Source organism: Mastigoproctus giganteus, chromosome 5 (assembly GCF_048544385.1).
Source record: "Mastigoproctus giganteus isolate SK-2022 chromosome 5, ASM4854438v1, whole genome shotgun sequence".
Classification (NCBI taxonomy): Eukaryota; Metazoa; Arthropoda; class Arachnida; order Uropygi; family Thelyphonidae; genus Mastigoproctus; species Mastigoproctus giganteus.
Window position 1 is genome coordinate 37344605 of NC_143579.1, and position 27894 is coordinate 37372498.

The window sequence follows — 27894 nt, forward strand, 5'->3', positions numbered from 1 at the left end:
ACATGCTTCTTGATTAGACCGGGTTTCGATCCCGTCACCACCAAATATGGAGGATGTGGAAAGGTCAGGGAATGACCACCGTATATTCCCGGAGCAATATGGCTTTAGTTGCTAATGCTCCTAAAAAAAAAAAAAAAAAAAAAAAAACAACCTAACAACTTACATTCTTTTGGAAGGTGCATGTTATTCCCACAACAGAAAAGACCTTTTGTTCTCTTATACCTGCAATAACCCTTATTGCTTATCCACATTATAGGAAACATTACAAACCTGGATACTTTTAAGATGAACACCTTCCCGGAACATTTTTTTCCGGAAAATGTGCCCTAACGGATTGACTTTTTTTATTTTACAAATTAAAAGTATGCATCATGCAAATACTCATTGTATAGTTTTTTGTGTTTTTTTATTAATTTTTTCGTAGAAAATACATGGAAATAATTAACCCATTTGGGCTATCCCGAGTTATCTTGTGTATGCTAAAAGGTGTGTAAATTATACAGATTTTTTTTTAATAAATTAGCACTTGAGCTAAAAGAAAGGTACAGAAAAGTCTTCATTACTCATTATATAAATAAATTTAAAAAATCAAGTGGAACACACAAGCAGTAATTGCAAACTAACTACGTTCTGACACACGGCCGCCACAAGTGGAGGGGTGTGAGGTAAGCATCACTTACGGGCAGCAGTTCAAGAGGGCGCCGAAATATTTTTCGATATTGTTTTTGTGAATTATTTTTGGGTTCAGTATTCTGCATTTAGGACGGCAAATTATATTTTGCTTACTGGTGGCACAGGAACGTGTGCTACTATTCTGACACTGCCGTACAATATAAGTAGAACAAAAGCCAATCCTTTGCTGCCAGGTGTAAGAAAATCCTGAGAAAACTTGGGATTTACCTGCCTAATGCAAAATTTGCCAGGTAAATGCCAGAGAAAATACGTTTCCGTCCAAAATTTGAAGGTATTATTGTTTGCTTCGGGTATTATGTATCCCGAGATATTTCGTGTAGTTCCAAATAACTTTTAAAACTAGAAATGAGATATCTTGGGAGAATCCATGAAGGGGTTAAAGCTTTGCATAGAATTTATGACATAGTTATGCTTTGATCTAAGGTGCCTTTGTGTCTTTGAATCTGTAAACATCCATAACAGCTTTGCCATCATTGATGAAATGCTCCCACCTCCTCAAGAGGGGGTTGATACATGTTTAAATAAACTATAATTAATCCATTGAAGTGTTATTTATTCTTCATCCATCACTTATATTAAGATACTTTTCTAAATATCACTAATAATTGCGATCTTGTACATTGAAAAAAAAGTGTTCTTTTAAAATTATTTAGCTATATGACCTTCTGTTTTGCATTTCAGTATGGGCTACTTCATTCAGCCAACAATTATTCAAAGTACCAATCCAAGAGATAAAATAATGAGGGAAGAAATATTTGGCCCAGTTTTGTCAGTATATGTATATCCAGAGGGGAAAACCAGTGAAATATTGCATCTTGTAAAGGAATCTGCTCCATATGGATTGACAGGTGCAGTTTTTGCTAAGGATGAGTAAGTAATCCTTCAATTTTTAATTTTGAGTGCTTTATTTGGTAATTCCTTTCACTTCAAAAGAAATATTCCATGTTGTCTTTAATTTCTCATAAATTACATGACATTATCTTTTCTTTTACAGAGTATATATTTTTCATGTCTGTTATAAAGTTATGTGAAATGTATCTTAAATGGAACACTTAAGATACATTTCGCATATTATTTAGTTATTATTTAACTAAATAATATGTAAAATTTAAACTAAATTTAAATAAAAAACACAAATTTAAACTAAATTATTATTTAGTTTAAATTTCTGTATAGCCATGTAACTTGAGTGCTGTCAAGCTTCAGGCATACGAAATATATGCAGCTGTTGTATTAATAGCAAGATTAGTACCATTAAGTACATAGCAGTTTAAGCAAAGAAACAGAGTTTACACAAAAGGAATCTTTATAATACACATCATTAAGGTGACTCATTGTGAACCCTTTTGCAATGAGTTGTTGTACTCTTAAACCTTGGAGATAAGTACTTCTTTTAGGACTTTCCCTAAAAGGAGAAGTATTGTGTCATTCATTCTCAGTTGAGTGATACCTCCCAAACAGTACCATTTTTGAGATTTTTGTCCCCTCATCAGTGTGTGAATAGGCATCCTAAGCGTAAGAGCTGACAGGCGAGTGGTGACTTAAATCGACAATATGACAGATGCTAGGAAGTGTGAAGAATTCAGGTTTGTGTAAGTTTAAAGCTATTAAGTGTCAGGCTACAGATATATATAACTATTATACTGATTTGCAGTTACATAAATTTAAGTGCTTAGCAGTATAAGCAAAGGACAACAAAGTTTGCAGAAAAGTAATCGTTATAATACATTACATATTATGACTACTTTTCACAACAAGTACAGTAAACCCCCGCTATTCGCGGGGGTTACGTTCCTGAGAAATATCACGAATACCGAAAACGCGAATACTGAGTTATGGCTCCCATATTAATAAAGGGGTTCTGTTCCAATGTTTGAAATATATAAGAAAAACTAGTCTAAAATTTTGTCTATGTACCTTCATAATATGACTATGTACATAAACAGTACATAGTGAAATGCAAGCATATGGCATCTAAATGAAAATAAGAAACAATTTAATATTAAATGTAATATTTATTAGAAATTTCAAAGAAATCTTTCAAACCAGCGCCTTTGCTAGCTAAAAAAACTTATCCTGCCAGTGCTATCACCAGTTTCACTAAAGTGTTGATAAAGGAGTTTTGCCTTTTCACGAATGATAAGTGAACTTAATGGAATTTTATTTTGAGTTCGGTCTTCTATTCCCAGATTTAAAGCTTTTTCATTTTTTTTTCTAATTTAACATCACGAGTTACAAAGCAAATTTTTGAAGCAATTAGCGCATTTTCACGGACACTACGGCGGATTTTTTCCTTCCAATTTCTTGATTGATCGTACCATTGACTCATTGATTTTATAATGTTTTGCCACTGAGGAGACACTTTCACCATTAGACATTTTATGTAATAACTCAATTTTGTTCGCTAATGTCATCACCTTCTTTGATCTTTTCACATTTCCCTTGTTATTCGTAGCCATATTTTTGTACGGGTTAGAAAGAACTTGTCCACAATAAAGTCACTTTCTTCCATTAACACACTCGATAAAGTCTGTTTTACACTGCAAAACGGTAGATTTATCACTTTTATAAGCATGTAAATCGATAAATTTATTCACTTTACATGACAAGCGCATAACACATACTGAACAAGGATTAGCAAGAAACATCCACGTTTGCGATTTTGTCACCCCTCTCCCCCCACCGAGCGCTGTTTTGACCGGGGAAGATAATTTTAGCCACGCCCATGTTTTTTTTATGGCGGAAAATGTTCACGACACTTTAAAATTCACATTTTTTTAGGTTTCATTTTATATTAAATCAGCTACCACGAATAGCGGAGGTTAACTGTATTATCTTTAAAGCAGAAGGAATCAAGCAAATAATTAAGCCTTATGAGAGGAGTGGTGGTTGAGGCAACTGATAATTCAGATTCTGCCAAAAAATTGAAGTTCAGCAGATTTTAGATGGAAATAGCCATCATTGAAATTATGACTGAGAGCATGTATATTTGCGGAATTAATTAGGAAGCTTTGAGGAGGATTATTTCTTTTTGCAGATATGTTTGCCTTTCCATGATGTATGGATATACATGAAGAACAGGTTTTTTTTTTTTATGAAAACTCCAAACACTGGAGCTATTAGAACCTATAGTACTTAGTACCGTGCTTCGGTTGGAGATTGAGAAGATGAAAGAAGATATTTGTTGACATTAGACTTGAACTTCTATAGACTGTAATTTTAAGGAAATACATATGAAGAAAGGTTGTTCCAGAAAATGGCAGTTGAATGAATAAACGAGGAAGATGAAAAGTTGGTTCTGTGAGTTTGAAATTGGACAGTAAATGGATGTTGGCTGGTAGCACCACATGTATGGACTGTTTTGAAAGAGAGAGTGGGAATTATAGAAGCCAATTCAGAAGAATAGTGCCCATGGAAGTATCTGTAGAAAAGGCATGCAGCAGAAACAGAATGTCTATGAGACAGCGAGTGGAGAGAGAGACTCTGTTAGAGATGAGTCATTAATTAACCTAACTGCCCTATTCTGAATGGAATCTAGAAGCCTGAGAGGAGTTTTGGGGGCACCGCCCCAGATGTGGGAACAATATTCTATGGTAGGCGTATTTGGGATTTGTACAGAGTGAACAGCTGTTTGGAAGAAAAGTAACGCCGAGAGCGAAAGGGAAAACCAAGTGTTTTTGGAGCAGAGGAAGCAATATTTGTAATGTGCTTGTGCCATGAGAGACTAGAAGTCAGAGTAATCCTCAAAAGAGATATATCATCTTGCTTAGAAATCGGAGTGTCACCAAAGATAAGCATAGGAGCAGAACAATTCTTTTTTGCGAGATATAAGACAAGACTGAGTTTTAGACAGATTGAAATCAACTAAGTTGTCTTTGCCCCACAGGAGAATTACCTGGAGATCGGCATTTAAAGAATTGATAGTGGATATTCGAGAAATTGAAGCTGTTCGAGAAGGACAAGGTTTCTTGAACTGGAAAGTGAAATGCAGTGTGCTATCATCAGCAAAACTGTGGATAGGGTTTCCGGTCAATGGAAGAAGGTCATTAGTATACAAGAGGAAAAGAGTGGGGGAAAGAACTGAACATTGGGGGACACCAGCATTAGTGGAGAAGTTAGAAAACAGAGAGCCATCTACCATCAGCCTCAGTGAGCGATCAGAGAGAAAACTGATAACCAATTACAAAAAACAGTTGGCAAACCATAAGATGGAAGCTTGTTTAGAAAACCTTTTTGCCAAAAACAATCAAAAGCCTTTGAGATGTCAAGAGCAACTGCTTGTGTTTCACTGAACTTTTCCATTGAATTTGTCCATAAATGGGTAACATAAGTCAGAATATCACCAGTGGATCGACACTGACGGAATCCATACTGGCAATCGTAGATCAGACGGAAGGTTTCTAGGTAGTTTAAGAGTTGGCGGGTAATTGATTTCTCCATTACTTTAGAAAGAGTAGAAGTAATTGCAATGGGACAATAATTGGATGGCAGGGATTTGTCACCCTTTTTAGGAACTGGCTGGATATGAGCAAATTACCAAGCAGAAGGAAAAACATCTTTGGAATAAGAAAGTGAAAAAGGGCGGCAAAGAACAGGACCACAGGTTTTGAGAACAAGTGGAGAAATATCATCAGGACTTGGAGCTTTCTTAGCATAAAGATTAGTCAAAATCTTTTTGACATCTTTTTACTGAAGACCACAGGAGTCACTGAATGGAGCATGCCGGGAATGGTGGAAGGTATTTTATCAAGATCATTAGTACACGAGTTGGAATTAAAATGGGATGCTATCAGGTCAGTTTATCCTTGGCTGAAGTGACAACAGAACCATCTGGTTTTGACAGAGGTGGAACAGATATGGGCAAAAGTTGCAGCCAATAGCTTTGGCAGGAGACCAGAATGCTTGGCTCCCATTAGGCCAAGAAGCAAGTTTTCTACTTTTAGCCTGTTCAAAATCTGGTTTGAACTGATTAATAACTGCTTTACAATTGTTGCGAACTTTGGTGTAGGCAGAAAATGACACTGAAGAATTGGAAACAAGGCAATTATGATATGCAACATTCTTCTCTTGAACTGCCTTAGCACATTTATTGGAAAACCAAGGTACGAGATTTTAAAGTGGTGTGTGGGATAAAGGATTCCATTCCTACAAGAATAATTTCACTGACACTATCTGAGAAAGCGTTGACATCAGAAGTTTTGAAACAGTAATCCGACCAAGGAAAAGAAGAAAAGAAATCTCTCAGGTCATCTCATTTTGCATTCTTGTAAAGCTAAACAATGCGGGGGTTGAGAATAGCCATGAGATAAAGGCTCCATTGGAGAAGAGACAATCATCAAGTTGTGATCTGAGATGCCTAAAGGACCACTCACTTTGACCGTGTACTTAGAAGGGTTGTTTGCGAGAAAAAGATCAAGCGTGTTGATGGTATGGTTAGGATTGTCCAGTATTCTTGTAGGTAAATGAATAATCTATGCAAGGTCATTAGTTATTGGGGTGCCTCCATAGCCAGGTGGGCAGGAGCAGCAGTGCGTAGCACACGCTTCTTGATTAGCCCGGGTTCGACCCCATGAACACCAAATACAGAGGATGCGGAAAGGTCAGGGAATGACCACCGCATATCCCCAGAGCAATATGGTCTTGGTTGCTAATGCTCCTAAAAACCAAATAACAACAACAACATCATTAGTAATTGCAAAAGCCTCAGCATCTCAACAAGCTGGATTAGTGTAACTAAAAAATGGAAGCCAGCTGGAGTTGTGAACATTAAAATCATCAAGGAAAATTATCTCACTGTTAGGAAAGTTGCAAAGGGAGGAAGTCAAAGAGCTCCAAATGATTAGTGGAGTTGGGAGAACGGTAGAGACAATAGATGAATTTGACACAATGAGGTAGAGAGATTTTAAGCCAGAGAAGATCGAAAAGAGAAGATTCCAAATTATCAAGTCTCTGACAGGGAATATCGGAATGGCCATATGCACAAGTACCACCTTTGAGGCAAAAGGAATTATATAGCAAATAATCTAGGCAAGCAAGATGAGCAGTAGTTGAATCAACTGATAACTGAGATTCTGTCAGAAAAAGTACGTATAGGGTTTGGCAGACTGCAAGTGGAAATGTACATCATTGAGATTAGGATTGAGACTGCTTATATTTGTGAAATGAACTAGAAGTGTTTGGGAGGTTTAGATCTTTTTGCAGATAAGCTTACTCTATTAGTTTGACAATTCATGGTATATTCAATAGTAAGAAAAAGTGGGGAGGGGAAATGCTGTATGAAGTAATGAAATTTTTGGATGTGGCATACACATGGTAAAAATATACCCAGATCCTTGACATAACGTGGCATCGACAGTGCCCTCTGCATACACACTATTCAGACTCACCAATAGGTTCGGTCCAGTGTACTAACTAGTGACAGGCCTGCGAACAGCGTTTTAGAGCTGTACCCTTGAAATGTAAGGAAGATTGGATCTCGCCATGATGTCCATCATAACCTCAAAAGTCATCAGTCATACTGAATGAATGAAGAGATGGAGAAGGGTTGATCGGAACTTAGCTCTGGAGACTAAACATGGGTTTCACCACTTCAAGCCTCCAATAAGGAAAGTTGTGGTACTGCACCAGTTGATGAGAGTCATGTACCGCCTACTATTGCCTGGTAACACAGAGGAGTGGCATTCCTCCTTGTGGTGTGGGCGCCACACCTCGACCCCTTCTTACGTTGGTTCACATTTGGGTGGTCACCCACCATGTGCTTGTGCATGGAGGTTATACTCAGGATTACTAACAATCCCACCATTGTGAAGGTGCAAGCAGAGGATTTGGCTGTCCGGACTTCGCCGAAATTGGGTCCACTTGACTTGAGTGTCACCCGAATATCAGTTCCATCAGCATTTTAGACTCCCAGATAGCAAGTACATCTTGCCTGGCATATCTAACAATATAAATGATATAATAATGTAAATGAAATACCTAGTTGGCATTTCATCTATATTATTATATCATGTATATTAAGAAAGTATTTCATTTTGTATGAATTGATGAAATTTTTGGATATGGTATACACACAGCAAAGTATTCCTGACTCTTTAACATAATGTGATATTGTCAGCCAGATTATACATGCTGCTGGAACTCCTTCCCAATGCAGCTGGCAGAATAGAGGCATCAAGATTATACATTAACTGATTTGGATGGCTCCTGGAGCATTACGAAATGGGTCTCACCACTATCTAGTGGCTCTCCTTCAAAAACTGTTAAGCAGTACACTCGAAATGTTAGGCGTATTGGATCTCCCATGATGTACATCATAACATCCTCAAAAGACATGACCCATACTTTGTGACAAGAGATGGTGAGACACGGTTTTGCTCTGGCTATCAGACTTTTCACCACTTCACGCCTCCCTTAAACAAAGTGGTGGTTACTACATTGGGTGGTGAGAGTCGCTTGGTATTGCCTAGCATCATAGAGAGTTGGCCATTGTTCTGTGCAGTTTTGATGACACAGCTCATTCTTGGCTTAAATTGGTTCACACCTGAGTGACCACCTCTGGTACACTTGGAATTTAGACCTTGCAAGTGGCGAGGTTCCATCAGCATTTTAGACTTCCAAGTGGAAGCCAAGAACTATCATTATTGGAAGAATGACCCCAGCAAACTTGGACTTCAGTGACTTACACTATCATCCATGATTATTGTTTTGGGAGATTGAAAATGTTGCTTTCAGACAGTTAAAATAAAGTTAAGGAAATTGGCCACTAGCAACCCATAAACTTACAAAAAATTTGGAATACAGATGGGATAAGTGCCTAAATTGTGGTCAGGACTTTTTCATAATTTAGGCACTTACCCTACCTGTACTCCAAATTTGAGTACATATTTTAATAAACATATCTCAAGGATATGCTTCTTAGAATAGGATATGCTTAGGATATGTTCTTAGAAATCACTGTGAAATATCAAAACATAAATATTAAGACCTTACAGAAAACAAGCATGGGGGTAGGGGGAACCTTTAAGAAGACCCTTTTTTCTTTTTTTTTTTTTAATCAAATTCAAGGCGAATGTTCGTGAAAAATAAAAATTATCTTGTAATATATGGAATAATCATAGTTATAACAAAAAGAAAAGAAAAAAGCACTACGAATATGTTTTATAAGAAGAATAAATGAAATCAAATGCAAAAAAAAATCAATTGATATTGAAAAAAATAATGAGGATGGCAGGTGATAAAAGATGAATTAGATATGGGGATCTTTCTGGGAAGGGGACTTAAGAATGCATAGAAAAAGTGCAGTTATGATGTTCTTAAAATCTCATTATGGGAGTTTACTTTTTTCTTTTGTTGAAGATACCAATAGGTTTCCTTGTAAGAGAGTGTCCAGTTCTTAAATTTTTGACTACATCAAAGGATCCATTTCAAATACACAGTCAGCCAGAACCTTAGACATGTCCAAAATCTCCACTAGTGCTTTAAGAAAAAGCTTGTGGCTTTTGAATTGCATCATTCTCTTCTACCTTGCTTTCTTTGAGAGTGTCAGAACCCTCTCCTCCCACATCACATCCCAAATTTAAAATCCTCCACAGCTGTTTTGAAGATGCCTTTCAGGATTTTTACTGCATCAGGCAACAGATTCCTCCAGCACACATTCCAAGTTTTGATTTCATATAGATTCCATTAGTATTAATGCAATCAGCAGTGTTGTACTTCTTCTAGTGATCTCTGACCAGCATAGACAAATTGTTCATCTGTTTGTGAATTCTCGCAATCATGACTTAAATGTTGCAGTTAGACCCTGAGTTAACAGTTGGTCTAGGGTCTAGTCTACTCTTCTGCATCATAGCTATGTAATAAATGAATGTACTTGTGGTTTTGGTAGTAAATATTTTGCAAATATCCCCATAATTCAATTGTACTTTCCTCCATATATATTTCATTCAGTTTAGGTTAGGTTAAGATGGTGTTGAATTAAGTTCAAGAATTTCCTGTCCACAGCAATTCTCATTTTTTAGAATTAAAACTCTTGCCCATGATGTCACTGTCATACTTGAGGACAGTGTGATCACTCATTGCTAATTGTTCCTGTACCGTCATATTTGTTGATATTATTAGGATCATTAATGGCCAGATTAAGATTATTCCCGTCCATTTTATCTCTATGACATGTTGATACAGATAAGTCACAGGTTTTTTTTGCAAGTCCACAGTTTCCAATCGGTGAGTGATAAGTTAGAATCAATGATAAACAAGGCAGTCAGAAGTAATTTCCCACTCAAGAAATGGAAAATATAGAAACCCTTTTTTTTTGCTAGTCACATGTTATAGTAATGAAGCTGTATTGCCAACATTGTTTGCTACATATTAAAATAATGCATTAGACACTACCTAATTCATTTGGAATACCTGGGAAGCACCATCCCACAGAACTTAGACCCCGAGAAAGAAATATGAAGTCGTATTGAAATTTCCGGAGCAACCTTCAAAAAAATTAGGGCACTTCTTTGCAATGATAACCACAAACAGAAATTAAGGCAATGTATGGTCAGATGCTCCATCTGGTCTATACTTTTATATGGTGTCAAGACATGGACTCTCAAGGCAGGTTCCCTGAACCAACTATAGAGGCGTTTGAAATGTGGATACATTGCAGGATGTTGCGAATACTATGGACAGACTTAGTAAACAACAACGAAGTCCTCCACAGAGCAAGAATAGAAACATTAATAACTACCATCAAATGTAGGAAAATCTCTTATCTTAGCCATATTCTATGGGGAGAGAAATATCTTCTATCTGAATTGATTATAAAAGACAAGATTGAAGGCAAATGGAGGATTGTGGTAGGAGGCCACATCTTGGCTACATAACATCCAACAGTGGACTAACATTCAAAATGTAGAACTGCTCAGACTAGCAGAAGACAGGAATGCTTTCTCCTTAGTAATCGTCACTGTGTCGGGGAGCGGACAAGGCACATGAAGAAGACGACGACACTACCCAATATATATTCATCATTGTCATGCAATCTGTAACACCTCCCCCCCCACACTGTCAACTTTCCTTTACCACTTCCTCCCTGCAAATTCTATGCTCTTCTTAAGTTGTCTTGTATCACAATATGATCATACCTCATTTAGGAAGTTTACCCCCCTCCTCCTCTTGTATGTTCCAAAATGAAACTTATCCCCTACAGGGTGGCACAAAGGCTCAATTAACTCTAATTATATCAGCACCTGTAAGCCTTCCAGTAGCTCAGATTCATCCATTTTATTGACAACATTTCTAATATTACTATATAAACAGTTTAGACTTTTTTCGTTATTCACTTTCCAAATACATCTCTTATAAATATTGATGAATGCATATCTATATACACCCCCAACAACTAGCAGTTTTCCTAAGCCTTTGCCAATGATATCAGAAAAATCCTTGCACCACCTTTGTTCAAATGTATTTCATCTCTACAAAATAGATTCATTCTGATTTTTAAAAAAATTGTCTAAAGGCCTTTCAGAACTTGTCAAATATTGAGTTAACCTGCAAGGCTTACATTTTTTCAGTAGTCCCTATAATTATCCAGGAAGTTGTTAGTATGGTTATGCTTTATATCAGTCCCCATATATAAATTATATTTCCCCACCCCCCCAAAAAAAAATAAAACATCTGACCTATTGGTGACATTATTAGTTTTAGCCCTCAACACACATCCTAGTTCTGGTCCATCTATCCTTGATACAGAAAAATGTTATGTTATCCAATTTCCCTGATATTAGGGGAGGTGTCAGGCTTCGAAGTTTATACAAAACATTGGGGATATCATTCGCGAATGGCTTTTTACTTCTTGTGAACACTGAAACAATTCGAATAAGTTTTTCATTTAAAAGCAGTTTTAGACAATTTTAAAGTTTAAATTATTTGTGAATTGATGTATATTTATGTTGTGGTTTTAAGATTTTTTGCGACAATTGGTTTTTCAATTTCATGGTAGCATGCAATATTATTTTTTTTGGGGGGGTTGGTGGCCACTGACTTTCCATGGCTCTTCTCGATGTGCTAGGTGGGATATGAGAATTGAATATGTGATGATTTTAATTAGTATTAGTAACTTTTTAATTTGATTTATTTAATACAGCTAGGCCTCGCATAACGCGAATTTCAGTTAATGCTATTTGAAAAATTATACCACTTTTCACTTTACACGATGCAAATTTCCAGTTAATGCGATCTTTCTTTTTTTTTTTTTTTTTTATGCGATAGTTGAAAAAGATTTGAATCGCGTGTTAAGCTTACCACAAGTTGTATGGTCAATAAACAAACGTTTGCCTGCTGCCCGCCTCGGTGTGTTCCATCAACCATTGGAAGAAGACGTGTTACTTGTTTGTCTCCTGCTAATAAAGTCAATGCACACTTGCATAAAAATTCAAATTTTTAAATGAGCCAGATGAAAATGTTCCTGCGAAGGAGATAACGGTAAAAGAATTAGATGAAATATTTCGTATCGCAGAGACCCTCAAACAAAAGGTTTGAGGTTTTCTGCGATATTTATTCTGCCAGGGCCCAGAGAAGATTGTTGTCGGCTATCGGAAATTGATTAATGAAAAGAGAAAGTCAACACTGTTCAAATATTTCTGCAACAGTCATTTCTTCATTGTGTATTTTATGTCAGAGGTTCCCAAACTTTCTTGGTTCACAGTGCCCTTAGTGTCTCAGTAATTTTTTCAAGGCGCACCCAGACCAAAAGAAATACCTAACAGTTCTGTTTAGTAGTTAGGTGCAAACAACTTAATAAGAAATGCTGAAACTGTGAACTACCTCGAGCTAGTAGTTCACACGGTGTCAACAGATGTTGAGTATCGCTGTGTTTCCCTCGAAAATTTAAAATATCCCGCAGTGCACAGTTTGGGAACCGCTGTTTTATGCAATAAACATTTAATTCCATAATTATTTTCATTATCTTTTACATTGTATACAGTTAAAAATTTATTTAAAAGGTATTTTTAAAATTCTTTATGGACATTCCAGAAGGTCAAGGACCAATTATAATTTTTCCTATTGATTATTATATTCGGTTAATGCGTTTCCGTTTTGTGCGATGCACTTGCGGGACGAATTAATCGCGTTAATCAAGGCCAGCCTGTATTGCATTAGTGAAAATTTAATCCCAAAATTTGCTAGGGTGTCATTAAGACAAAGATTATTGGGTATTAAGAAGTTAGCACTTGCGGTTTCGCTAAAAATTGTTAGGTTGACCTTGGATTTTAGAGTTTGCAAAAAGAAGAGTTACTTTTGCCAATTATGTTTACGTAATAAGATAGAGATATTTACATATTAATGATTGGGCTTATCTAAAATCAGTTATTGAAATTAGGATACAGTAGTCCCTATAATTCAAATATATAAGGTGCAAGCGAATGAAATAAACATGAGACACACTAATAAATTACAACGCTTATGAGAAATAATGGCATTGCAGTAGGGGTATTGCGAAGGGGGAACAGAACAAGACAAGGTGAAGGGGTTGAGGGTCTACAGCTTATTATTGCGTGACATGACAGAATTGTGTGTAACACATACACAAGATAATATTAATAACCACGGTGTGGTCAATTTATCTTCTTATGAATTGTCTATTCCACAAATTAACCTTTTAAGTAAGGGTCTCAATTATAATTTACCTCCCAGACATCTCCTTAAAAAGCAAACAGTTATTGAATTTGGGTTAAGGAATGCAAAAAATAGGGAAGGATTTATACAGCAGATTAATGAAATTATTAACCAGAATAGGGACTCGTATATACTTAGGTTATCAAAAGAAGAGAGCATTGGTCTCAAGAAATTACGACAGAACAGCAATGTTATCATACAGAAAGTTGATAAGGGGGATATGGTTGTGGTCTTAAATAAAATTGATTATATAGACAAACTTAGTAATATTATATCCGATAGTTCTACCTACCAGGTTGTAGAGAAAGCGGTGTTTGACAAACTAATTAAACAATTTAATAGCAAGTTAGCTGAGTACAGAAAAAAAGACTCTTTTGATGGACATTTTAAAAACTCTTAAAGCTAGGACTAATGCAGTACCAACTCTTTTCGGACAAGTTAAACTACATAAAATAGGATATCCAATTAGACCCATTGTCTCTTACAGAAACACAGCTTTTGCATCGCCTCAATGTATCTACTATATAGCATTTTTAAACCTTTGCGTTCAACATTAAAGTTCAGTTTAAAGAATTTGGATATGTTATTTAACCAATTAAAAGGAAAAATGCTAAATGGAGACAATGAATTATTCTCTTTGGATGTTGTTTCCCTGTACACCAATGTACATATAGAATATGTCCTAGACACAATATGGGACCTTATCAATGATCAGGCAATTAGTTCAAATATGTAAAATTTACCTAGGAATGAAATATTCTATTTGATTAAATTTCTTGTACAAACCAATTATTTATTTCCAAGCTAAAATATACAAGCAGATATATTCGGTTTACCGATGGGGCTTAGATTGAGTGAATTGGTTGCTGAAATTTATCTGAATAAGATCGAAGGTATATTTAATGCTGCGTCTCCCAAATATAATGTTTTATGGTAGATATCTGGATGATATCTTAATAATTATTAATAAACATATAGTACAGAATGTCCTGGATACATTTAATAACATATATACCAGACTTAAGTTCACTTTAGAAATGGAAATTCCGCAGAATAAATCCATAAATTTTCTAAATTTTACTTTAACCAGGGTTAGTGAAAACATACATTTTAAAATTTATAGGAAGCCAACAAATACTGGAAAATTTTTGCGCTGTTCGAGCTATCATCCTTTCAAATATAAACAGCATTATTTTTAATCAGTTTCACAATGCATATAGATACAGCTCCACTCAGGATTCCTTATTGAATGAGCTTATGGAACTTACAAAAAGATTTTTAAATGGTACCTAATGAATTTAAAGATTTTTAAATTCATTAGGTACCATCATGAAAATTAGTCAACAGAAAAAATATAAATTGGAGACAGGTACAACAAATGACAGAGCAGATCAGAAATATTTTTAAGAACACTGAATTTAAGATTGTTGCACAATCCATGAGTAAACTCCGTGCCATTTTGAAACATAGAGTGATTGGTGTAGTTCCAACCATGGAACCTCACAATATTGTTTACAATATTCCTGATGGTGGGTGCAATTCTGCTTATATTGGCTCGACCCAAAATTCACTTTTGGTAAGGATACAGCAGCATGCGGCATCGGGTTAGGGCAGGTGCCTCGGAGCTTGCATTTCATGCGATCAGTGATGGGCACATGTTCCTTTTTAATGAATCGAAAGTCCTTAATACACAGCAGGAATATTTTAAATTATTAATTGCTGAAACATTAGAAATGAAACCAGTCGACATCGCTGGACAGTGCAGTGTCGAGTCAGTTTGGTGTGACATAAGCATTGGGAGATCAAAATTGAGAGTAGGAATGTGCTTTAGGCCTAATGACTCTGATGAGTATAATAAGAAACTGTACAGGGAAATAGAGTGGGCCAGTAAATCAGAGAGTCTTATAATGGGGGATTTTAATTTTCCAGATATTGGGGGCTGGTCACTCACACACTAGCAAGGCTTTTGTGGATTTATTGGATGATTGTTTTCTATATCAGCAGGTTCGGGAGGCAACTAGAGGGAGTAGTACTCTTGATTTGATTATCAGTAGTGATTCTTCATGCATTAAGAATCTGCAGATAAATGAACCACTAAGTGGCAGTGATCACAGTGTGCTGAAGTGGGATTTACTCAAAGAGGTAACTACCATTAGGGGTAAAGGGAAGGGTTATTGCTTTCGTAAGTGCGACTATGATGGACTGAGACAGTATTTAAATTCTATACAGTGGGACCAACTGATGATGTTACCAACAGCAAATTCAAAATGGGAAGCATTCAAAGAACTTATCTTGGAAGCTACTAGGCTTTACATACCAACTAAGAAATATTGTTCAAGGTTTAGGCCTAAATGGTTGTCAGATGAACTAATGAGACATATGGCAGAGAAGAAAAATGCCTGGGATACATACAAATTAACACATGACACAGAAGCCTATGATAGATACAAGTTGATCTGTAACCAAGTTACAAAGGAGGTTAGGCAGACGAAGGCAGATTACGAGAAATCTTTGGCAAAGGATGCAAAGAAAAACAGCAACGAGTTCTTTACTTATGTAAACTCTAGAGGGAAGGGGATGAATCAGATTGGTCCACTTGTCTAGATCAACTGTTGATGATCCTGCTCAGGTAGCTAACAAACTAAATGAATATTTTGCATCGACATTCACACATGAGGAGTTATTCAGCGAGGGGAATGCTAGAGAATCTTGTAATAACTGAGAGTAAAGTGGAGGCGAAATTGTTGAAGATAAACACAAGAAAGGCACCTGGGGTGGATGGGATCTATCCAGTTATATTAAAGGAGGCAGCAAAGGAAGTAAGCAAACCCTTAGCCATAATTATGAGAGCTTCCTTGGACTCAGGGGAGGTACCCATAGACTGGAGATGTGCAAATGTAACCCCAATTCACAAAGGAGGATCAAAGGCTGACACAAGTAATTATAGACCTGTTAGTTTAACTTCTGTTCCAGGTAAATTAATGGAGGCACTGGTTAAACAAGCACTGCAGGATCATCTAGACAAGAATTCAGTTATAGCTCAGATGCAGCATGGTTTTGTTAAGGGCAGGTCTTGCCTGACCAATTTGATTGGATACTATGATGTAGTCACAAAAGAACTGGGTGCAGGGAATAACTTTGATATTATATATTTGGATCTTAGAAAGGCTTTTGATACTGTTGCACATGGAAGACTGCTGCACAAATTGGAGCAGTGTGCATTGGAGGCAAATTGCTGCTATGGATAAGGGGATGGTTGAGTGGCAGAAGACAGAGAGTGGTAATCAATGGACACTGCTCAACGTGGACTAATGTTATTAGTGGAGTTCCTCAGGGTTCAGTGTTGGGTCCGTTGTTGTTTTCGGTGTTTATGAATGATATTGATGATGGTATATCAAGTTTAATGTCCAAGTTTGCAGATGATACAAAGGTTGACAGGGTTGTTAAGGACACTGATGCTATGCTGCTGCAACAGGATCTGGAAAGGTTGAACAGATGGGCTGAGAGGTGGCAAATGAAGTTTAACATTGACAAATGTAAAGTACTACATATGGGAAACAGTAACCACAGAGCAACGTATCAACTCTGCGGACTACACTGACAGTGGTGGAGAATGAAAAGGACCTGGGGGTAATTGTACAGGCAGATATGAAGTTCTCTGAGCAGTGCAGACGAGCTGCAAGAGTAGCTCATGGTGTCTTGTCAATGATATACAGGAATTTTTCTAGCAGCGATAAGGAGGTGATTATTCCCTTGTATAAGGCAATGGTTAGGCCCCATCTTGAGTACTGTATACAGGTCTGGAGGCCTCATTTCAAGAAGGATGTAGAGCTGCTGGAACGGGTACAGAGAAGGGCAACAAGATTAGTGAATGGAACAAAGGGTTGCTCTTACGAAGAAAGGCTTAAGTTTTGCAAATTACAGAGTCTGGAGACTAGGCACCGGCGAGGTGATCTGATAGAGGTGTATAAGGCTTTGAATGGTTTGAGCATGCTCAATGCCAATGGGATTCTTCATCTTGCTCAGAATAATCACCTCAGAGGGCATAAATTCAACTTGAGGAAGGACGGATGTCGGATAGATGTGCGGAAATTTGCCTTTGGCCAGCGGGTGGTTGGTTGGTGGAACCGACCTCCATCACTTGTTGTTGAAGTTGATAGCCTAAACAAATTTAAGGCTCAACTGGACAGGTATTTCGAACGAACAGAGGGGTGAAATGGGAGTGGTGTGTTTTTTTTTTTTTTTTGGCTGATGCTGAATAAGCTTGCTTTCTTGCATCATATGTCTCTACTAATGCTAATCCATACATTGGTCTATATAAATAATCTTGTGTCAGGTTTCGATAAGTTTATATAAAACAGGGGGGGGGGATATCATCCACGAATGGCTTTTTGCTTCTTGTGAACACGGAAATGATCTGAAAGAAGTTTTAGACAATTTTAAAGTTTAAATTATTTGTGAATTGATGTATATTTATTTTATGGTTTTAAGATTTTTTGCGACAATTGTTTTTCAATTCTCATGGCAGCATGCGATATATTTTTTTTTTGGGGGGGGGGCACCGACTTTCCATGGCTCTTCGCGATGTGCTAGGTGAGATGTGAGAATTGAATACATGATGATTTTAATTAGTAACTATTTTTAATTTGATTTATTTAATATAAGCATGTGGTGTTGGTTCATATAATAATACATTCATCCGTGATTGAGCGTTGAGAGAATTAGAGGTATGAAGTTTCCTCTTATAATTTAAGATTAATAATAATAGGACATATTGGGCTTCATTGCTCTTTTAAGTCTAATTATTTTCCCTATATTTTTGCAGTGGAATTTTTCTCCTGATATTAAAGAACAGTTTTGTACATCACTTGTAATAAGTGCTAATAGCACCCTTTTGGTAATAACCAATAAGGTTGCATTTAATTTGAGGTGAACAAAAGATTAAGCTTAATCTTTACTTCATATATCAAATTCCTTAAATTAATTTCTGAACAACGTACTGATTTAATTGGTCATAGTTAAGCAGTAATAAACTGTCAATTTGCTGAAGAGCATTTATCCATTTGATTACATTACTTAGATTTTTAATTATTTGTTTAAAAAACCTGATATTTTTACATGATGAAAAGATATAAACTATGTATTTTGTATGTTTTTTTTTTTTATCACAGGAAATTTATAGATGAGGCTGCAGAAGTTTTAAAAATGGCAGCAGGTAATTTTTATATTAATGATAAATCAACAGGATCAGTTGTAGGACAGCAACCATTTGGTGGTGGAAGACTGTCAGGTAAATTTAAAATTTATCTAGTAATAATTTTATTAATTACACTGGTCTGCATAAATTTTGGTGTTTCCAGGTGTACTTTTAGTGCTAATTCCAAAAATCCAAACCAGTTTTACCTATTATGTACACTTTTTTTTTTGCAAACAGTAAAAATTGCTTTCTTACATATATGTATATGTGACATGCCTAGACCTACAAGTCAGGTAGCTGCATATAAAACTGCAAAGGTTTCTTATGCATTCAGTTGTTTTCTAGTGCAGTCGTGCTAACTAGTATCTGCTTCTAACATGATTTTCGTATTCTGTCTTTGACAGTGGAAACTTATGGTCAATCATGTGAATAGTTGAAATATATTTTGTTACATTTGCAGTAACTGTGTTGTAATGAATCAAAAGCAAAATATAACATCATATATGAAAAATGTATATGCCGCATATTTTAGAATTAAATTAATTGACCAAGATAAACCCCCTCCGTAAAGTGTGCCATACATATGTGGAAATGTGGTAAAAAGAAAGCCACGACATTTGCCATTCCTATAGTGTGGAAAGAACTTTAGGATCATATTAATGATTGCCACTTTTGTTCTATAAATGTAGCAGGTTACAAAATGAAGAACAAGCAGAGCATTGCATATCCTAACAATGCTATTTCAGCTGTAAGGCCAGTATCCCATAGACCTGAACATAGGCCATCAGATTCGAAATATGACATTTGTGATCTAGAAGATGATATAAACTGTTGTGATGAATAAATTTCCAACTCTGAGCCACGGCTGTTTACCTAAAGTGAACTCTGTGATCATGTGAGAGGTTTAAATCTAACCAAAGGGTCTATAGAGCTTGTAAGTGCAAAACTGAAATACAAGTATTTGCTAGTCCCCCAAATCTATTAGAAGAATCCCTGAATCAAACTGAAAGACATGCTTGGACTGGCTTGTGATGAATGTTTATTGTTTCCCAATTTTTTGGGAAACAATAAACACCCAGATTACAAAATGATTGTGAGTGACATGCCTGAGAAGTTTAGAAACTGTTTCAGTATGAGTGTTAAGGTACACTTTTTGCACTCGTGGTTCAACTATTTCTGAGAAATTCTTCAAACAGGCCTCTGAGGTTGGGTATATTCATATTGTAGTTTTAAATGTTTTTCACCAACCTTATGTAGAAATAAAACAAAACGAAAACTGGAATCTTGATAACTATGTATTTATAATAAATTATATTTGCCTGTATTTACGATAAATTATATTTAACTTTACAACTAAAATATATGAAATATACATATAAAATATACTGGGTTAAGAACAATAAAATACATTAAAATATACTAAATTAAAAGCAATAAAACCATAGCTTTTGAAGGCGCCTGCCTTCTTCTTCTTCTTCAGCAGTATTTTCTTTGTTCTGCGGTGCGTTTTTAAATATCAGCAGGTTCACAGTTTTATTTTTTTGTAGTTTGTTACAAATACTAGCCCATTTTATAATGACACCTTAAGTGAGTCAAATTGAACTAATGCACTTAAAACTCAGTGCTTTAAATTTAGTCACACATTAAAGAAGGGCTGCTGAAACAACAAAAAAGATATCCCTCATAGGTTGCTTTTCGTGGCATGTCATAATCTAGTCATTTTTGTGCCATTAAAAACCTCAAATCAAATCCTAATAGGTTGCTCCCAATTTTTTAAACACATATATTTTTATATATTTGCAGGAACTAATGACAAAGCAGGAGGACCACATTATTTACTTCGATGGACATCTCCACAAGTTATTAAGGAAACTTTTGTTCCTCAGACAGAATTGAAGTATCCTTATATGAAATGTTAAAGCACAAACTAGGAGAAAAAATTAATAAGCACAATTACTGTGAACATTCTCAAAATAGATTCTCAGTACTCAAATTTTACCTGTGTTGTTAAATGGGGTAAATTTTCATGCAGCTGCCCTTTTCTTCTGCTGGCATTTAAGATGTTAAAGTATTGTGAAAGCTGTATTGTAGATTATGTATTTAAAAATAGGCTGCATAAAACACAAGTAAACTTTGATTACATTTGAAGATAATTCTGAGATAATGAAAACATGATTGTATTTTGTAGTTAAATTTTATGTGTGCTCTGTATTAGTGCGATGTTGGTTATGAAACAGAGTGCGCGATCACACACACACACACACACACACACACACACACACACACACACACACACACACACCTCTTTAAATTTTTGGATTGAAATTTCATTGTATTTATCAGGGAGCAAATTAGAATATTATATACAGTATTTACTCAGATTTAAGATTATGTGACCCTCCAATTTTCCTAATTTGTTCCCCTTTACCCACCCAGTAAGAAACACCTGCCACCTAAAATGAATCATTAGATGTCATCAAAATATTTTTGCATGAAATCACTAAAAATTTAAATCAGCTCAGTTTGATATTCATTCCCAAAACATACTTCGTAGTGGAGAATAATAATTCATATGCTCTTGCTGTGCATTGCATTTGATGCAGTATTTAAAAACTTTCACAGTACTCTACTTTTAAGATCAGTGTACTCAGTAGTAATTCAATTAAATAGCAATGGCTAGAGGGTGACAAATTTAATGTAGATATTTTAATGGCAGCTTTAAATTACGTACAACCACATACTTTTCAGTATTCTGAAATAGCATGTTTCCAGATGTCAACAAATCACTTTGCATGGCAATCACTCAGTATTTGGAAAGGTTTTAATGGTGCTTAGTTCTTACGAACAGTGGCTTTTGCTGTTGATTTAGTACAGCTCCAAAGAATGTGACTCTGAATAAGAGTTTTTTATTTAATATAATTTATAGCTATCAAAGATTAAAATTAATGCATAGAGCCACATATGAAATTTACAAACTTGGCAGTTTGTAAAAACTGATCCTTATCTGGAAAAAAGGTTCCAGCTCGGTGTTCTGTGATTAATCAAGAGAAAAATCAGCAAGAAAGTCTTTTTCATTTTGGTAAATAATCATGTAAATAAATTGTATTTTTGGTTTCGTATTTGTTCATTCAATTCCTTCATAATACTGTTGCTGTCATAATTTGCTTTTTAGAAGCTCTTCCAGCATCAGGTAATTCAGTCCTGGTTGCCTGACCTCAAGAAGTCATGCAATAACATTTACTTTGGTTGGAGGAATAATTGTATCTCATTAGATTACAGTTTCATATTTATGGTATTCTAATGAAAACTGAATCTCATTGGTTATTGTTGAAGGGCTGTTATTCTTTGTCTCACACAACAGCTTCTTCAGACAATAAGATTTGTGCCATAACAGAGTGCCGGCATTAGTTTTGCATCCATAACTGTATTTCATCAGATAACTGTCTAATTTTTACATTATCCTAAGAAAAACTGAATCTCACTGGTTATTACTGAAGAATTGCTATTCTCCATCATACAAAACAGCTTCAAACAATATTTGTGTCATAACAGAGCACTGCTATTAGTTTGCATCCACGATGGTTTGCAGATAATTATGATTAGACAAGGCACAAAATTCAAAATAAATATTTAGTTCAAAAATGTGAGGATTGAAAATATCATTTCCGCAATACTGCAGAAGTACTAGGTGCATCTATAAAATTTTAGGTACCATGTGCTGTTTTGCAAGACTCATATTTAGGAAATTCTGAAACAATTAAATATAGGTAATATATCAAACCTTGATTATATTTACCATTCTCAGCAAATTAAAAACTTTTATTTCACCCTACAGTGGTGGTTACAAAAATGGTATGGTACCTGACAACTTTCTTTTTAATTTCGGGAAAACATTTTGGAGTATACCAATATTTTGTCTTTTTTAATTAGTTGCAAGGCATTAAAAAATGCATTGCATACATGTATATATTTCTGATTATATATATATAATTAGTTTTAAAAATATTTATATTAGATACTACTATTGCTTCCACTGAAAAATTTTTTTTCAAAATTTATTTCAAATTAGGTGCCATGAAGTGCACACAATTTGAATGTTATGCGTGTTGCTGTCTATCTTGAGCGAATACTTGCTTGTATGTCTTCATGCTTATGTGGAAACAGTAATGAACCTTTCAAAAACAACTGTAAGGCCGTAAATACCGAGAAAATGTGGGAGTTTTATAAACAATTTGCAATCACTTTAAAAGCAATTAACCTTAGACTAGAAACAAACAATTTCAAGCCTCCTAGTGTCAACACCAGTGGGGTTCTGCACTCTGCTTCAGAGAAAAAATTTGCAAACACAGTGGCATAGCATCTGACGTGTTCTGTGTGCAAACAATAAAATTCACTTCAAAAATCATACCAAGTAAAATTTGCTTGTATTTATTTGGGAAGGTAGAAAAAAAAATTTCAAATTTTAGTCTTCAACCAACAATTAATGTGGGGAGATTATTTTTGAGAGGTACCTTCCAAGAATAGTGCTGATACTGCAGGGTTAAAAGTCAATGCATGATGCATTAATTTCAGTTTTTTTCCTTCCCCCTTGTTGAAAATATGAATGTCCAAAGGTTGGTGAAAACCCACTGGAATTGTATAAGTTACACTGAAGCTGTCACAAAGCTGCTTTCAAAGTTAGTTCCTAGCATTACTCTGTTATAACATAAAGGATGTTTTCAAATAAACATAACATTATATTAACAAAAATCTCATTTCACTGATGTACAAATTAATTGTACTGTTTCAGGTTTTCCCTTTTAGCTGTTAGGCACTCAAATGCATAACAGTCACAAGTTTATATTAGAAATGTGATTATTTTGCACACATCAGAAGAATGTTACTGTTTAGAATTTTTTATACTTACAAATTTGTTTCATAACTATTAGTGGCCTCGGGAAGGTGACATTCAGGACTAACAGCATAATATTAGTCCTGAATCACTGACTAATATTACAGTACAATGTTGCGAATCTCTTTTCAAAGTTAACTATTTAGATACTTGTTAAAAATTACTTAATGCTTATTTATTTTTTCCTTTTACCCCCACTGCCATTATTACAGTATAGTAGTTTTCAATTTGTCACTCAATTGGAGTGGAGTGGCTTGAGTTTAGATCCTGTTGAAAACTGAAAGAATTCCTAAAAACCTCTTCACTAGGGGCTGCTGCAGTTAGCCAATCGTGGGCAAAGGAAGTGAGTTATTGTGCCATGAGGTTTTCAGTCTTCATAACATGCAAATCTGCTCCTGAACATACTTGTACAGACATAATACACTGATGCAACATGGCTTAAGGCAAAAATGCACCATAATAAAAACCAAAAAAGCATTTTTTTTTAAATACAAGAATGTTTGTGATTTCATTAACAATCATTATTAAACATGTATCTAGGGTTTATGAATCAATTTTAAGATAACACAAATATTTAAACCTCAGCATTGAATTCCCTCTTCATGCAGGTGGAGGGGGGGAAAAATACATCCTAGATTTGAATAAATACTGTATATTGCTACAAAGCTAATTTAGTTCCTACTAAAAATCATTTGAGAGCAACAAAATAAAATGAATTTGTTTGACACTATATAATAAGTATAAAGAAAAAAATTAAGTACAATACATTTCATTACCAAATTTAGAGTAATAACTGCTATTAAAATGTCTGTGATTGCATGCATGAAAAATGTAGAAACTTGTGATTAAGAGATATAATCTTTTTATCAAACTAAGTTATATTTGAAAAACATTGCACATAATAAAATTAATAGGCTTTGTGACGATATTGATTTTGAAAGCATTCCTTTCATAGAAGAGTAAATTTTATTATACACTCCCTTGGCATGGGGAGGGTATATATTTTTTTTGAAGTTGCCCCTTGATATTTAAAATTATATAGCACTTTTTATACCTGTTATTTTTTTTCTTGCTATATATATATATATATCCCATATTCTAATCATTTGTAGGTAACATCCTGCAAATGTTTTGAGAGAAATACCAGCTCCACATCTTCTGCAGATTTTATGAGAAAAATTAAAGCTGCACGAAGTGTGAGCTAAATGTAACAGGTACCCCACAGTTAGTATAATCTTGCAACTGTTCTAAGCAGAATTCAGGTAGTTTTTTGAGTAGCTCTATAAAAGTGATTCTATGTAGATATGTCTTGAACTGTTCTGATCGTTCACGTGCAATTTATTATGTATGAAATGTTTACTATTTCTGCTTAATTTAAACATTTATATTCTTCTGTTCTTGAGTGAATTTTTCATATCCTCTCTCACCTTTAATTGTGTTTAGTCTTTTAAGCATACCTGCTATATATCTTTTGGCTATTAAATACTTAAGTTCAAAGTAAATAATTTCTTTTAGTTTGGTGCCAATCATGGCATAACAGCGGTTCTCAAACTTTGAGCCCACACCTCCCTTGAAGTAAAACATTTATAATTGTGCAATTTCTTATTTTTAATATGTTAATACAATAATTTAGACTCGTGCAAGGTCAAATAATGCTTGTAGTAACTGGATCCCAAGAATATGGTCAGGGAACACAATGTGTTCTCTTCATCAAAAATATCCCAAATATTTTCTATAATTATTTACATTAATAATACAGATCAAATAGTAGTAGATATCTAATATTGAAAAAAATCATTCTTAATACATTTTAATATTTGCCATAGAAATCTTACATAAATTATTACATTGTCTGTGACACCCCTGGTAAATTATGGCACCTCCCCAGGGTATCACAATGTACAGTTAGAGAACTGCTGCCTTATATGAACATTTTGAAAGTGAAGCAAACAAGTCACTTGCACTTTTCAGTTTAAATAACTTATTATACATCTTTAAATATTTTAATGCTTGTTTCAGTATGTGAAATTTTTTGTGTATAGTGCAAAGAAAATTTTCTCCTAAGAGGATAACTACTACTAAGATTTCTTTTGACTTGATTCAGTAGAGGATATTTTCTAGTTTAACTACTGATACTGCCCCCTTCAATTAACAGAATACAGTCTTAAAATCGCAGTGATCTTAAAATAATTCTTAAAGCATTTACATGTATTCTTAAAGTGCATTTTCTCATTAGCGAATTTAAGTGGTTAAGTGTTAGATGGAAATGAAACTGGGATTCAAGTGCTATGTTATTTTTTTAACCCATCAAGATAAATTTATTTTTACACAAATCTAGTCTGGGTAGAAAATCTCTTAAGTGTAATGAGTGAATTTACTCTTCACATTAACTATCGAATCTCAGTAAAAAAAATTGTCATAAAATGATTTGTATATATGTTGATAATTTTATTTTTGAATTGTAAAATTTTTAGAATGGTTTCTGAATCGTGTCATATAGATTGCTAAACTGTAAATTCAAGGTGTATAATTTAAAAATAATGTACAATTGGCATTTAAAAGCCACTTGCAGCTTTGCTTTTCCAGGTAAAGAAGAATAACTCATTTCAATTAAAGTTAAAGAAATCTGACAGCAGACAATAATGATATGTAAGTTTATTTTACATAGGCACATCTTAACTTACAGAAACAGAATCTCTTCATGCCATGCTCTCCAGGCATCCCATATATGAACAATCCCATATCAACTTTCAAAAATAGCATGAACTTCAAGTATTTTTATATATGTATATAATATATATTTTCAACTAAGTATTTACATCAATGAAACAGTGGACCCAGAAAATTATTACACTCCCACCTTAAACTAGGAACACCTCATGAAGGTCTTGTATCACACAACACTTCAGTGGGATGGTTTAATAAATTACTAATAAATATGTACACAGCAAAAAAGTAAAATACATAACTTTATGAGACTAGATGAAAGCCACCCACCAAACAAAATGGCAAAATTGTAATGAGCAGATCAATGCCATAGGTGGTATTCACTTACTCCACAACTTATTGACATGTCCTCAGTAAACATGAAGAATCTATAATTATATACACTGGTTTAAAGTGATATAAAAGCATATTCATAAAAATCTGCCTATATGTAAAAAATCTTTTTTTTCTTTTTTTTTTTGGGAAGATGGAAATTTATGATATTGATAAATTCGATATGATTTAAAAAAGATAAGGAATGCAAAATTCTGACTAGGTCAAAGAAATGCAAAACAAAAAACATGGTGTGTATATCACTTTCTAATTGTGGTGAAATAAAAATCTGCAAGCACAACAATATGCAGAGAGTCTTCCACTTGAAATTTAAATATTTTAAACAGTTCCTGACTTATATACAGTGAACTGGCTTTTTATGATGTGGTCATTGTACTTTGCTCATTTCTAAATGAGGAAAAAATAAATGCCTACCTTAAGCATTGATTTGTCTGATTTCTTTGAGAAACACTGAAGCACAATCAGTCATACAGAAGGGAAAAAAAAGTTATTAAATTTAAATAATTTTTTCAAATGAAAAATTATCTGTCAATGTTACTTCATGATCAGCACCAGCTTTATAAGTTTATTCCCCCCACTCCCAAAAAAAATAATAAATAAATAAATAAATAAAAATAATGAATAAAACCTTTCAAAACATTCAACAACTATTTACAACAACAGGATGAAAGGTTCGGTGCATCATAACATGTTAAGATGAAAAGTCTGCTAATTCCACAAAAGAATAAATTTTAACAATTGGAATTAAAGTATTCTATCTAGCCATTGCTAGACTTGATTTTATGCTGAAAATGTAAAGCTAGACTTTTAAGATATTCTATCACTTGGATATAATAAACTGTAAGTGTAATGCAGTGCATTACTTTCCATCACTGAGAAGAGATTATCACCTTTTTTTTTTATCTTTAAATATTTCAACAAACTATGTAGGCACAAATAGCAAATCTATCTTTTAAATATTTCATATTGATAAAAGTGAGAGTGAATCTGATAATGAATGTTTTCTTTCCATTAATCTAGGCATACCTATTGAGTTGCATCAAATAGAGAATTAGGCAGTGATAATTAACCTATCATTCTTCTCCAGCTTTTAAGGAAGAAGAACATAATCCACATATAATATTTAGTGGATTTTGTATAAGCATTTCTAAATGCTTGTAAGTATTTCTAGCTGTTATTAAGGAAGTGAACTTAATCACATATAGAATTAGAAGTATGACTTATTATGTAAATGAGTTCGACCTGAAAGCGTATCTATTCTAAGTATACTATTTTTATTAAAAGCAAAACAAATTCATATACTAAAATCTCCTTAGGGTAGTGTTTCTGCATATTGCTAGTTAAAGAACTATAGCAAAACTGTATCTAGTTCCTAATGATATAT

General features: G+C 34.5%; 1 protein-coding gene across 1 annotated transcript in view; it reads left to right on the plus strand.

Annotated features, from left to right (window-relative positions):
• Positions 1-22518, plus strand: part of P5CDh1 (delta-1-Pyrroline-5-carboxylate dehydrogenase 1) — a 186049-nt gene extending 163531 nt beyond the window's left edge. Inside the window, exons 12-14 of the mRNA XM_090373981.1 lie at positions 1375-1563; positions 18534-18652; positions 20363-22518. Coding sequence (XP_090230107.1) covers positions 1375-1563; positions 18534-18652; positions 20363-20478 — 424 coding nt within the window. The 3' untranslated portion in view covers positions 20479-22518. The remainder of the gene's footprint in view (positions 1-1374; positions 1564-18533; positions 18653-20362) is intronic.
• The last annotated feature ends 5376 nt before the right edge of the window (positions 22519-27894 follow it).